This window comes from Acomys russatus, chromosome 21 (genome assembly GCF_903995435.1).
Source record: "Acomys russatus chromosome 21, mAcoRus1.1, whole genome shotgun sequence".
In the NCBI taxonomy this organism is placed as follows: Eukaryota; Metazoa; Chordata; class Mammalia; order Rodentia; family Muridae; genus Acomys; species Acomys russatus.
In genome coordinates, this window is record NC_067157.1 from 51,876,713 (window position 1) to 51,889,332 (window position 12,620).

Sequence of the window (12,620 nt, forward strand, 5' to 3'; positions counted from 1 at the left end):
TAAGTGCGAGTCTCCTGGCTGTAGTTACAAGTAGAGAGCGAGAGGCTGCAAAGCTGTAGGAAGAGAAACTGGGAAGAGTGATATCTCAGAGAACACTCAAGGACAAAAGAAATTTCCTAGGATCTATGAACATGCTGACACAACCAAACTAAGGTGAGAAATGGGAAGGCTTTAAACATGTTATATTTAGTGTACATGTGTCTGTGTGCATGCACACATCACAGTACCTATGTGGAGGTCAGAGGACAACTTGTAGGAGTCATCTCTCTCCTACTGTGTGGGTCTCAGAGTTTGAACTCAAGAGTCTTAGGCTTGATGGCAGGTGCCTTGACCTGGGCTTTGGGATAGCTTTTAATATTTTATGAGAGAACTCCTCATGACAAATGTCAAGAGTAAATAATTGACTAAGCATTTACAACTGCCTAGGCCAGGAGACACAGAACTGAATAGGAAGGAACTGTTTTCTAGCTCGTGAAAAAAAAAAAGCGAATAAAGAAAGATTAGGGTTCGTGAGGTAACTCTGGATGTTAAGGTGCCTGCCACCAAGTCCCTGGGACTCACAAGGTGAAGGGAAAGAAATGACTCCTGTAAGCTGTGCTCTGACCTCCACACAGGTGCCCACGGCACACCCTATACATGTGGTAATTCAAAGAGAGTAGCTGACTAGAATGGCCATCTGTTAAGGATCCAGCATCTGGGCGTGGTGGCGCACGCCTTCAATCCCAGCACTCGGAGGCAGAGGCAGGCGGATCTGTGAGTATGAGGCCAGCCTGGTCTACAGGGCCAGCTGCAGGACTGTCTCGGAAAATAAACAAAACCAAACCAGGATCAGGGAAAGACTGAGGTTAGTGAGTACAGCAGAAGTCCAGTCTACAATAATCATTGTAAGAGTGAGTCTGTCACCCCAACAGAGCAGGCAGAGAACATTAGAGTAAGCTAAGTATTCAATGCAAGTCTGGGTCTCCAAGGACCGCAATGTGTTTTAAAATGATTTTCCTACAAGTTACTAAATCAGCAAACAAAACTGTGGGGCTCATCGCGGTCTTTTCAAACATTTATGTCTTCGTACACTGTTCTTACTCACTCTTCCTACACTCTCCTCCCCTTGTCCCGCTTTGCTGGTCTCCTCCTTCCCACAGATAGTGTCTGTCCTCTTCTGCAGTCACCTCTCACACATCCTATCACTCTTTCCTCACTCCTGAACCTCTCTTAAAATCACTTCCTTGCCTCTCAGTGCCTTTTCTACAGACACGCACGTGCGCGCGCACACACCCACACCCACAGGTAGATACACACATACACAGACTTAGATGCACATACAAATTTAAAGTAAGAGAAAACCCCCAGCATCTGACTTTCTGAGCCTGTCTTATTTTCCTAACAGAGTAATATCAACCAGCTGCATCCCTTTTCCTACTGCTGTGATGATTCCGTCTCTCTCTATGGCTGAATCATGTGGTTCATTACACAATGACATTTTATTGTGTACTAAGCTTTCTTATGGACTTATGAAGTTGAGCTCAAGTTAACGTTGGCACAGGGCTTTACTGGCCCCTAGTGGTAAATATGAATATTAATATAATCTAAACTGTTAGAAGACTATAATTAACACACATTAAAATGCTTATTTTCTAAAATCCACAAATCAAAATATCGACAAATATTTGTTTTGAACTCTACTTTCAAAGCTGAGTAGAATGGTGAGACTCTGACTCACTCTAGGCAGCAGGTAGGAAGCACTGGTGCTGATTATTGGCTCCATCAGTGAGGAACTGACACCCAAGCACAGGCTCTGCAGAGGCCCTGACATGGCTACTGAGCTACAGCACACACATAAAATGGGTAAGGGAGAGCACATGAAACTTCCTATCAGAGGCAGAGCACATGGAATCAAAATTAGATAAAAATGGCTGAAGTGGTTGATGTTTTGCCAACATAAGAAATTGAACCTTTGCTGGGGTAGAAGGAATAGGTACATGCCATTTTGGTGTGTGTAAAAGTATCCCTTTCTCAGCTGTGACCCCTCATTGTGGCTTTAAAAGGAATCCTATGCTTCAAATCCTATGTTTCTCCTTAACATTTAACAGAAGGCTAACAAACGAGTTCTTTGCCCCATTTTACAAAGGAAAACTCTGGGAAAAGGAAAAGTCTCTCTCTGGGGTGAGGGTTAGTTCCTTGCAGAAGGCCTGGATTGAGCCATTTTACACCCTGCAAGTTCTTGGAGGGACTCTCAGACCATGTTAGTCTCCCGCACATAGCTCAAACCTAATGGTGCTGAGTAGAGGAAAATGAAATTGTAGCTTGTCTCTGTTTGCTTATGTGGGAATTAACGCCGAGACCCCAGTCTCTGCATGGTGAGCGTACATTTACCACCACCTCAGTGCCGGCTGACAGAGGGGGAAGACGGGTTCATTCAAGGAGCGTAAGCAAATGTTGGTCAAGCCAGTGGCTGAAGGTGTCCACTCATCCACCATTTGTGCAGCTGCTTATGGTTCTGGTGAGTTTGAGCTTGGTCCTTGTCCTCAGAGTACCCTGCATGCGCCTGAGGTAAGTCTTCATGAACTTGACAGAAAGGCAAACTTTTCACTTAAAACATTTGTTTCCAGACTATATAAACCTATTTTCTTTTTCTGTCAGGTACAATACTTGACCTCTCACTTACCTTGTTTCTCCCTAGGATGGAACAGGGTGATAACAAGGATAAGACTATCTCAATGTGGGGTCTCTGGATCTACATATATTTCAATAAATTATGGAATTATACAGCATACCTTGTATGTCTAGCAAAACATCTGCAAAGCAGTCAAAGGCACGTGGCGGGAAGTCATAAGCCCTAGAAGGGACTGACTACTGTTTCTTAGTTGAACCAGCAGTGTTGTACTGTCTTTGTTTATGCCCACAGACGAGACAAAGGGCACTCAAGCTTTATCAGAGAAGCCTCTCTCTGCAGAGAGTGAAGTAACTCTGGACTGCTCAGGGGCTGAGAATAACTGACGGTCGAGAGCTCAGGCCTGAACAAGACATTATACCACGCCAAAGGCTCAGAGGCCTTACAGAAAAGGGGCAGAACGAGCGGAGGAGCTGGAGGACAGACAAAGGCTGTGACATGCCACCTTCTGGGCACAACACCGCTATCCTAACAGCTGCACGGAGGCTGCACAGGACTGGCTGGCCCTGTCAGCAGTCACGGAGACCCCAACTGGCTACCGAGAGACTCTGGAAGCAGGGAAGTTATTTCTTCAGTTGTACCCAATGCTGAGCCCATCAGGCTCCAACTGACAGTTCCAAACCCACGGCCACCCAGTGCCCTTGATAACCTCTGCCTCACTAAACAAAACAGACGTGAATTTGGGAGGAATTTATAGGGAAGAAGAGAGGGCTGACGGGGTGGGAGGGAGATAAAAGAGAGTGAGAAGTATTGCTAATTATAATGAATTATATACAAGTACGAAATTGTCAAATGTTGCAAAATGTTGCATAGCCTAGATTTTATAAAGGACAGCAACCTTTGTAGAAAGCAATTAGCCTTAATTTTAAATTAGCTGTAAATATTTTAAAATTAGTAATAAATTTTAAATTATAAAAATAAAATAGTTTTGTATTTACAATTAAATTTACTTAATTTCTACCAAGAAGAGACTTGATACCCTCTGAGCATATAAAGGGGGAGGAAGTCCCTCACAGTCACAGTCATAGGGGAGGGGAGTAAGGGGAAAATGGGAAGGAGGGAGGAATGGGAGGATACAAGGGATGGGCTAACCAATGAGATGTAATAAAAATAAATTAATAAAATAAAAATTTAAAAAATTTACTTAATTTAATTGCATATTTTATTAGAAACAGCCCTAATCAAAGTTTTTGGGTTTTTTGCTATAATCAGTATGTTATAAATTTTAGAATGATAATAAAGACTGTTTAACATGGCTAAACTAACCCAGAGGGGGAAAGCAAGTGTGACTTGAATGTTTAAAGTTTTACAGAGCACCAACTCACTTAAATTTGCAGCCTGTGCCCCACAAGGGCAGAGGTAAGAGAAGGATGCTTATCAGGTTAGGGCCCTGGCTAGGGTTCTGGTAACAGTCTTGTAACTACACTTGTTGCCTGCTGCAAAGCCACTCTATATTTCCTAGCTCTGGAATCCTCACTTTTAGCATGTACTGAAGTCAGCTGCATTACTAGACTGCGAGAAAGCGAGTGTGTCTTATTCAGGACTGTTTACCCTAAAGTCTGTGTGTCTCACTTGGTACCCAACACATAGCAGGTTCCTGCTCATGTCTGCTGGCTGACTAAAGGAAGACGGAGATATAAACATGATCACATGACAGTATTGTGATGTAATGCGTGGGCAGCTGGGTACACTCGTTTTATATTTATAATCACATACACACTCTTGTACTGGTCCTAAGAAGTGACAGTGGATATGCAAATAAGTCATGACTGCTGATTCTCTCCTCCAGCGTTCTAAGGCTAGATTGAACGCCTGCATGGTGACTCCGACTTCAGCTACTGCCAGTAGTCACGGGATTGAGATGCTCACCTGTGCTCCTCACTACTGCAGGAAATGGTCTCACAGAGCTAAGAGTCAAGAGTGACTCCCTTGGACACCACAGCCATCTACAAGACCTGACATCTTGCCACACTTTTAAGAGACAAGCAATTTATGTAAACTAGTATGGAAACAAGGCGTACTACTTGGTAAAGAATAAAATTTGTAAGCACATATTTATTAGTTACAAAGTAAAAGTTTATATTTTCTAAGTGTGGAAGCATGCATGAGCCTAAATGCCCACAAAAGGCCTGGGCACTTCCAGCCAGCTGACAGAGGTTGTGTGTGGTGGATGGAGATGGCTTTTATTTTTATTGGTGCTGTCTGAAAAATTTTCATGGGTGAAATTGGAAAAAAGAGAGCTGCAAGAAGGTAGCCTGTGCAGAGCAGTGAGCAGGCCTTTGTCAGATGCTGGTGCTGGAGGGGTGGCTATTCAATTTTATACAAACAAGGACTCAGTGTTTGCTCCTTACAGGGGGTGGCACCTTGGCCTTCAGTAACACTTAGGTACTCCTTACCGAGTGAGTAGGCTAGTGTACTACAGAGAAGACAAGCTTATTGGCTGACAGCACTATTAGCTAACATGAGACATGAGACTTAGCAAAAAGGAATTAATCCACAAAATGAGAAGGATTAAGAAAAGATACACTTACTAGTTATAAATGACAGTAATGGGAAATGAGTGACTAGGCAAGAATCTTATTAGTATGACAATATGGCCTTTGGATATTGTTAAATAAATGAAAAGTGTCATTTTTATTAGCTTTATTTTTTTTTTAATCATAATTGATTTGTTCAGCCAATTAGACAAAAAGATTTGGTGTCTAAATATCACATAATTTCTAAAGTCTGGCTCACGTGCACCAGTGCCCTACTTGTGTTACTACTGACCAGATGCTGAGTGGCTCCCTGGCTCCCATGATCCTTCTGGTTGTGGCAGCTCCTCCCCTATAGACTCCTTCAGTTCTGCTTGGACACTCTGCCAAGAAGCAGTCCTCTCTTCCACGGGCTTCCTTTCTTGGGTTGGTATTTTCTGTGAGGAGTCTGTGTCTATAAGTGGCTTCTGGGTGTGGGATGCGGTTGGCTCCTGTAATTCTAAACTCACCGAGGGATCTGTCAGGGTGTCAGGACCACTGAGCACATCATCCGACCTCAGAGAGGGCTGTGTGTCCTCCTTACGCTCGTAACTATTTAGCCTTCTTTCAACAACTTCACGGATCAACACTGAAAAGTTCAGAGGTCAGTGTGAGTTTCCATACTTTCCTGCTGGATGAGCAGAAGCATCACCTAGGCCTCTCCCCTTCCCATTGGCCTTCATAAATTTAGCATATACAACAATTATCAATCAATGCTCTCAACAGGTTACAGTTTTTAACCCTTTAAAGAGAATGCCATGGACAAAGCAACAATAGAAGACATTATACGATGAAATCACAGGAAAACCAGAACAGCAGAGGGTGAAAACCGTACCCGTGTTACTACAGCTGATGTCCTCAAAGCTTAAGAGCCATCACTGACACCAGCGTTTTCTCCCCACTGAGCTTTTACATAAAATAACTTACTGTCAAGCACGGTTCTTCCCACCATGCTGTGCTCCATGGTCTTTTCAACTTCATTCATTAGCCATGGAAAGAATCCGATCTCAATGTCTGCAATAAAGAAGCTCATTAAGTCATCTCTGCAGATCCTCCAGACAGAATGTGCTTCCGCTAAGGCAACGCTGCGCAGCAGCACTGTCTCCTCTACACAGAACCTCAAACAGCCTCACGGTGCAATCTCTGCCACCACATTCTTTACATACGTGCTGCTCCACTTCCCTTCTACTGCAGCAGAAGCAGCTTTTCCACTGAGTCGAAACAGAGCTGGGCCACAAGGGAGGGAGGGAGGGCAGAGAGAAGGTGCTGCTCTGGGAAAACTCTGCTCAAGTGGGATGCAAGCCTGGGGAAAACTAGTGGGGTGCACTGCTGGGAAAAAGAACACCTCCCTTGCTGCAGAAGGCAGATGGACATCGATCAGCCGAAAGGGTATCTGAGAAGGGGCCATCTGGAGAGCACCGCTGATGAAGTAGGTGCCTCTATTAGTAGAGACTTTCTCCTGCTCCAGTGGAGCATCGCTGTGCAAGCCCTTTAGCAAGACTGCCCACAGGGATCTACACTGTTTTTAGGGGCAGGCACCACATGGTTACTGAATAGGGGGATAGTGGAGAGTGAGGAATATTGTATTTCCTATTATATATGACACATATCAGGTAAGATTTTCATTTTCAAGTTTTAAACTATGTAACATAAACATTATTGTTCTCTGTGACCAATAGTAAGATGTCTACTATTATGGTTTGGATCTTAACTAAAGATCCCCCAAAGCTGACGTGCAGACAGTATGTTGGGGGTGGGGCCTGGTTGAGGAAGTACATTATTGGGGGTGTGTCCTCTTGATGGGCATGCTGGGAGCTGTCCCTTTTATTTACTGAAACAGCCCTGACTTCCCAGGTGGTCCTCATCCAGGTCCAGAAACAATGGCGTTAAATGGCTACCTTTGGTTATGTATTGAGATTCCTGAAACCTTGAGCTAAACTCAATCTTTTACCCCTTTAAGCTGACTGTTCCAGCCTTTTGTCACAGTGACACCTAGCTAGAACACAAGCTAGAATGGCAGCAGAGCAATGGCGCTGCACCTCATGTCAGCCTGAGACCTGGACATATCTGTGCTGGCTGTTCTTGGTTGTCAACTTGACTACATCTGGAATAAGCAAGAGCAGAAGCAGTGGGCACACTTGAGAGGGGTTTTTTTCTTGACTGGATCATTTGCGGTGGGAAGACTCACCTTAAATCTGGGCCACACCTTCTGGAGGCAACACATTCAGAAGATATGGAAGGCAGAAGCTTTTGCTTTTTTGCCTGCCCTCCTTCCCATGGCAAGTGCATCCCTTCACGGGTATTAGAGCCTATTTCAGGATTCCAGTGTATACTGAAGACAGCTGAGACATCCAGCTCAGTGGACCAAACTACTTATTGGATTCTTGGACTTTCCACCAGGAGACAGCCAACTGTTGGAATAGCCAGACCACACCCTATAGCCACTCTTAATAAATCCCATTTCTATATACATAGATGCATCCTACTCATCAGTTCTGCTTCTCTAGAGAACCCTGACTAATACAGATTTTGGTACCTGGAGTGGGGTGACTACTTCTGCGAAGGGTGGAGACTTTCTCAGGTGAGATAAATGCTTGAGTTCTAAGTTCTCAGCCTCAGTAGCTTCCTCCCACACATCTCCATCCCAAATTACAGGATGTTATTCTTTACCCATTAATGCCTGTGTTTTAGCCATCAACACCCTGAAGCTGAGACCTGAATTTTTGCTGAGTTCAGTGAATCTTATAATGAGGGCTTCCATTTGATTTTCTGCAGCTTGAGCTCTGTGGCTGCTGGAGAAAAGCTTAGAAATCTCTAGACTTTTATACATATCTGGATCCAGTCATTTTTATCAGAGCCAATCAATTTTTTTAAATTCATTGTTATCCTTTATCACCGGAGATGCTAGCAGTTGGTTAATCTTATCATGGAACTCATTGTTTTCTTTTGTCAGTTTATCCAGAGATGCTAGAAGCAACCAACCAGCATAGTTATTTTTCTTATTTTCCACAAATTGTCAAAGTTTTACGTGGAGAGTAACTAAAATCCTTGTTTTCTCACAGTAGGTCAATCAAGAGACTCAGATGCATTTGTCTAAATAAGTTTGTCAAGTAGTTCACACCACAAGTTTTATTGCTCTCCATCTTCTAGGAGAGCATTTAGTAACCTTGGGGGTGGGGTTAAGGACAGAGCTTTTCTTGTGTAGCTCTGGCTGTCCTTAAACTCAATCTGTAAACCAGGCTGGCTTCGAACTCAGAGACATGCCTGCCTCTGCCTCTTGAGTACTGGATTAAAGGTGTGTGCCACCACTGCCTGGAATGTTCCAGATCCTTAAAAACATTCATCTTTATACTTTTGTTGCTCTAGAACTACACCTAATGCCAAAATATGTGATGGCCAGGTTCTCTAGAGAAACAACTGGTAAAATGAATCTATACATATAACATTCCATGTTACTTTATGATCTAATTTCTAAAAAATTCGTTTCAAATATGAGGAAACTGGACCTAAACTCATGTTTTTGACAGCCAGTCTTTCTATTATAGTCCTGCTTATCAAGAAAGAGATGCTAATATCCTAAATTAATTATAATACACTGCTTTAAATATTTAAACTTTTGATATCTAATAATAGTAATATTTAGAATGCATGATACTTATTATAAACAATACTAAGGGGGCTGGAGAGATGGCTCAGAGGTTAAGAGTAATGACTACTCTTCCATAGGTCCTGAGTTCAATTTCCAGAAACCACATGGTGGCTTATAACTGAGATCTGGTGCCCTCTTCTGGTGTAAACATAGTAAATAAATAAATCTTTAAAAAATGAAATGTTGGGCTGGAGAGATGGCTCAGTGGTTAAGAGCACTGGCTGCTCTTCCAGAGGTCATGAGTTCAATTCCCAGCAACCACATGGTGGCTCACAACCATCTATAATGTGATCTGGTTCCCTCTTCTGGCCTGCAGGTGTACATGCAGACAGAGCACTGTATACATAATTAAAAAAATGAAATGTTTAAAAAAACAGTACTTAACTACAATTGTCTTTTTGTTTCAGAAATATAAAAGTTCTAATTTGAAATAAAAATTGCCAGGAGATAGGGCATGGTGGTACATACTTGTATTTCCAGCACCCAGGAGGAGGAGGAGGAGGCGGCAGAAGAAGGATCATGAGTTTGTGGCTGGCCTGGCCTAGAAAAAAAAGTTAGGGCAGTGATCCCACATGTGAAATATATTTGAACCAGCTAGAACATGCTCACTATAAAAGAATGAATCTAGCAAAAGTTTCCACACACCTCTTTCAACTGGGTCATAGAAGTAGCCGCTAGTCCTGAGACTGTCAAAGACGGATGGGAGAAGATCAGCCAGGTACCGCTGAGCAAACGCACGAGCCGAGATCTTTTGTGCTGTCTCGTTGTGCTTATGCACGATTTCCCACTGCTGTTTCTTCCGGCGTTCCTGCCAAGAGAAAGATGTCATTGCATATGGAGATCTGAGGACTTTGTCCTTCAGCACTGGAACTAGTGAGGCTGAGTATGTGGACGAGTCGGCAGATGCAAAACCACGGTTAGCAAAGTGTCTGTCAAGGATTCGCCATGATGTAATATGCTTAAGCAATTAGTGGGCATCGAGTTTATGAAGAAATAAAGGAGCCTAAGGTGAAACTCCTTACTCATTTTCAAGTAAAATAATTTCTTTGCTTAACTGCAGGAATGCCATAAAAAAGATAATGGCAGCTGAATTCCTGTACTTGAAAGACTGAGGCAGGAGAACGGCAGGTTAGATGCTATCCTGTGTTACATGGGAGGCCTTGTCTAAAAAGCCATGCTAGATAATGACATGTATGTTTTATTAGTGACATCATAAAGTAGTATTTATACAAAATTATTTCTTATGTATCTTCCATCAAAGAACACAGACTAGTGATTTGGCTTGTTTTTAGTAACTCTGACTTAATAAAGCTGAATGGCTTTGGAGACAATGAAAGCTTATTTTTTGTGTGTGTTTGTCTCCGTTAGGTCACGTAACATCTATAAAACTGATGAATGCTTTTCTATATGCCCATATAGAAGTGGAAACATTAACATATTTTTCAAACAACGTTTAAAAACTTCAAGGTTTAAAAACTAATATGAACCTAGATAACTTATATTCTAGGTTTTTCCCCATGATCTGCTTCCTGACAGAAAAGATTTTTATTGATTATTTCAACAGAGCTTCTGCAGGCAGTGTCTATTTTATATGTAAGTAAAGACCTACACAGGAATGTTTCTCACTAGGAGCAGTGTGTTCTTACATTAACAATTATTAATTTTGGAGGGAAGTATAAAATCCAGTAGATTACTATTGTAGTTTCAACAAATACACATTTCCTTTTCAGTAATTTGAGCTCTGTGGAAAATCATTCCCACTGGTTGAAGTGTTCTGGCACTACTTTTTGTTTATCCAGTGTAAAAGAAAGAGTGACAGCCATTGTTAGTACCAGAAAGACCCTTTAATATGATCAAGTGTAGCCTGTTCCAGCTGTAGGCTATTGATACATTTATTAAAATGAGTTACAAAACTTTTCTTATTGAAGACTCATAAAACATAATTTGGAAACAAGGGCCTGGCCACAAACAGACATGGCCTTCTCTTCAGACCTCTGCTGATTATCCCCTTTAAGCCCCAGCATCTCCTATCTCTTTCCTTATCTTTTTGCTATGGGATGATGGCAAATCAAAGTACTTCTTTTCTTATTTTGTTCTTTTGAAAGTTTTAGTTATGTACTTTATATGAGAGCTCTATCTGCAGTTACACCTGCTGGCCAGAAGAAGGAATCAGATCACATTACAGAAGGTCGTGAGCCACCATGTGGTTGCTGGGTATTGAACTCAAGACCTCTGGAAGAGCAGACAGTGATCTTAACCACTGAGCCATCTTTCCAGCTCAAATCAAGGTATTTCTATCCCTAGTACTTCTTCCAAGCCCTTGGTATTTAATAGCACCATCCAGTGGGACCCACATAACTTAGGAACCTGCATTTCGCTGGGAGCCTTTGAAAGCTGACTCAGATACTTAATAGAAGTCAACTATAAGAGACTTATGACGTACAGGAGAGACCTGAGCAACAATACTGTAGGTCTTTTCACAGAAACATTTCTCACTATGCTATATTCTTCCTATAAATAAGTATTTATTTAAAAAGATCCCTAGGTGCTATATATAAATTTTAATGTACTAAGTGGCCAAAGACTAAGAAACTGTTTTGGGTATCATAAATAGAGGATGGGACCAGTACACATAAGGCCTTGGGTTCAATCCCAAAGAAATAAGAGGAAGTAAAATACCAGGACAGACAAACAGACAGCTCTACCTTTTCTTCTCGGTGCCTTCTCTCTTGCTCTTCCAGTCGCTGCACTTCAGCCAGCTCAACATTCCTTATTTCTTCATATGCATACTGACTGGCCCGCAGCTTGGCTAGCTCTTCTTCTTCCATCACTTCTAAAAGGGCCTGCTCAATGGTTTTCCCCACCAAAACTTCTAACATTGGTTTGACTTCAAGGTCAAAGTCAAAGAGCTTAAACACAAAAGAAGGCAAACAGAACTTTAATCACGAACCAGGTGTATATATAATAAGAACGTAAAGGGGAATGACAAGAGAAGCTCGAGGCCAGCCTGGTCTACACAGCGAGTCCAGGACAGCCAACGCTACACAGAGAAACCCTGTCTCGAAAAACTAAAAAAAAAAAAAAAAAAAAAAAAAAAGAGAGAGACGATTGCTGTGTCAGACACTGCACTGCCACTGTGTTTTTAACTCTCAAAGCAACCCTATGAGGCACATAGAAGGACATTTTGGTTATAGGAAAAACCTATTAAATTAATGTAATCAAAGAAATCTATGTTTATCAACACGAACTTTAACACTCAATGGTTTTGTGTGTGTGTGTGTGTGTGTGTGTGTGTGTGTGTGTGTGTGTGTGTGTTTGAGACAGGATTTTTCTGTGTAGCCTTGGCTATCCTGGACTCTAGGCCAGGCTGGCCTCGAACTCACATTCATTTGTCTACTTCTGCCTCCCAAGTGCTGGGATTAAAGACGTGCACCACCATGCCCAGCTTACACTCAATAGTTTTAAGACAGAATTCTGAAACTAAAGGAAAATGTCCCTGTCTTTCATATTGTCTTTTTTCTGCTAATCATTGACTGACTGGTCTTCAACAACAGCTGGATGAACTAAAGACCAAGAACAGTATATATCTAAAGTGACTTGAGTCAAAACTTTCTATGCAAAGCCTGAAAACTTACTTTATTTATCAATTTTAATGAGTTTTTTAAGTTCCTTTATTCTCACTTCTCTACATCATTACTCATGTGGTCATTGATTTTAATTCCATAAACTGTCCAATTTATGCATTCCACATGGAGATGAAAATGTCACTCAGGTTTTTAAAACATAAAGT

The 12,620-nt window shown here is 42.0% G+C and overlaps 1 protein-coding gene across 2 annotated transcripts in view; it reads right to left on the minus strand.

Annotated features, from left to right (window-relative positions):
* Rsph3 (radial spoke head 3) overlaps positions 1-12,620 on the minus strand; it is a 48,522-nt gene that overhangs the window by 13,917 nt on the left and 21,985 nt on the right. Inside the window, exons 5-8 of one of the 2 annotated variants that reach the window (XM_051164244.1) lie at positions 11,536-11,739; positions 9,476-9,638; positions 6,109-6,195; positions 5,652-5,770 (exon numbers count right to left, since the gene is read on the minus strand). In XM_051164244.1, the coding sequence (XP_051020201.1) occupies positions 5,652-5,770; positions 6,109-6,195; positions 9,476-9,638; positions 11,536-11,739 (573 nt within the window). Of the gene's footprint in view, positions 1-5,177; positions 5,771-6,108; positions 6,196-9,475; positions 9,639-11,535; positions 11,740-12,620 lie in introns of those variants that run through there. The other variant, XM_051164243.1, reaches the window with a different exon arrangement.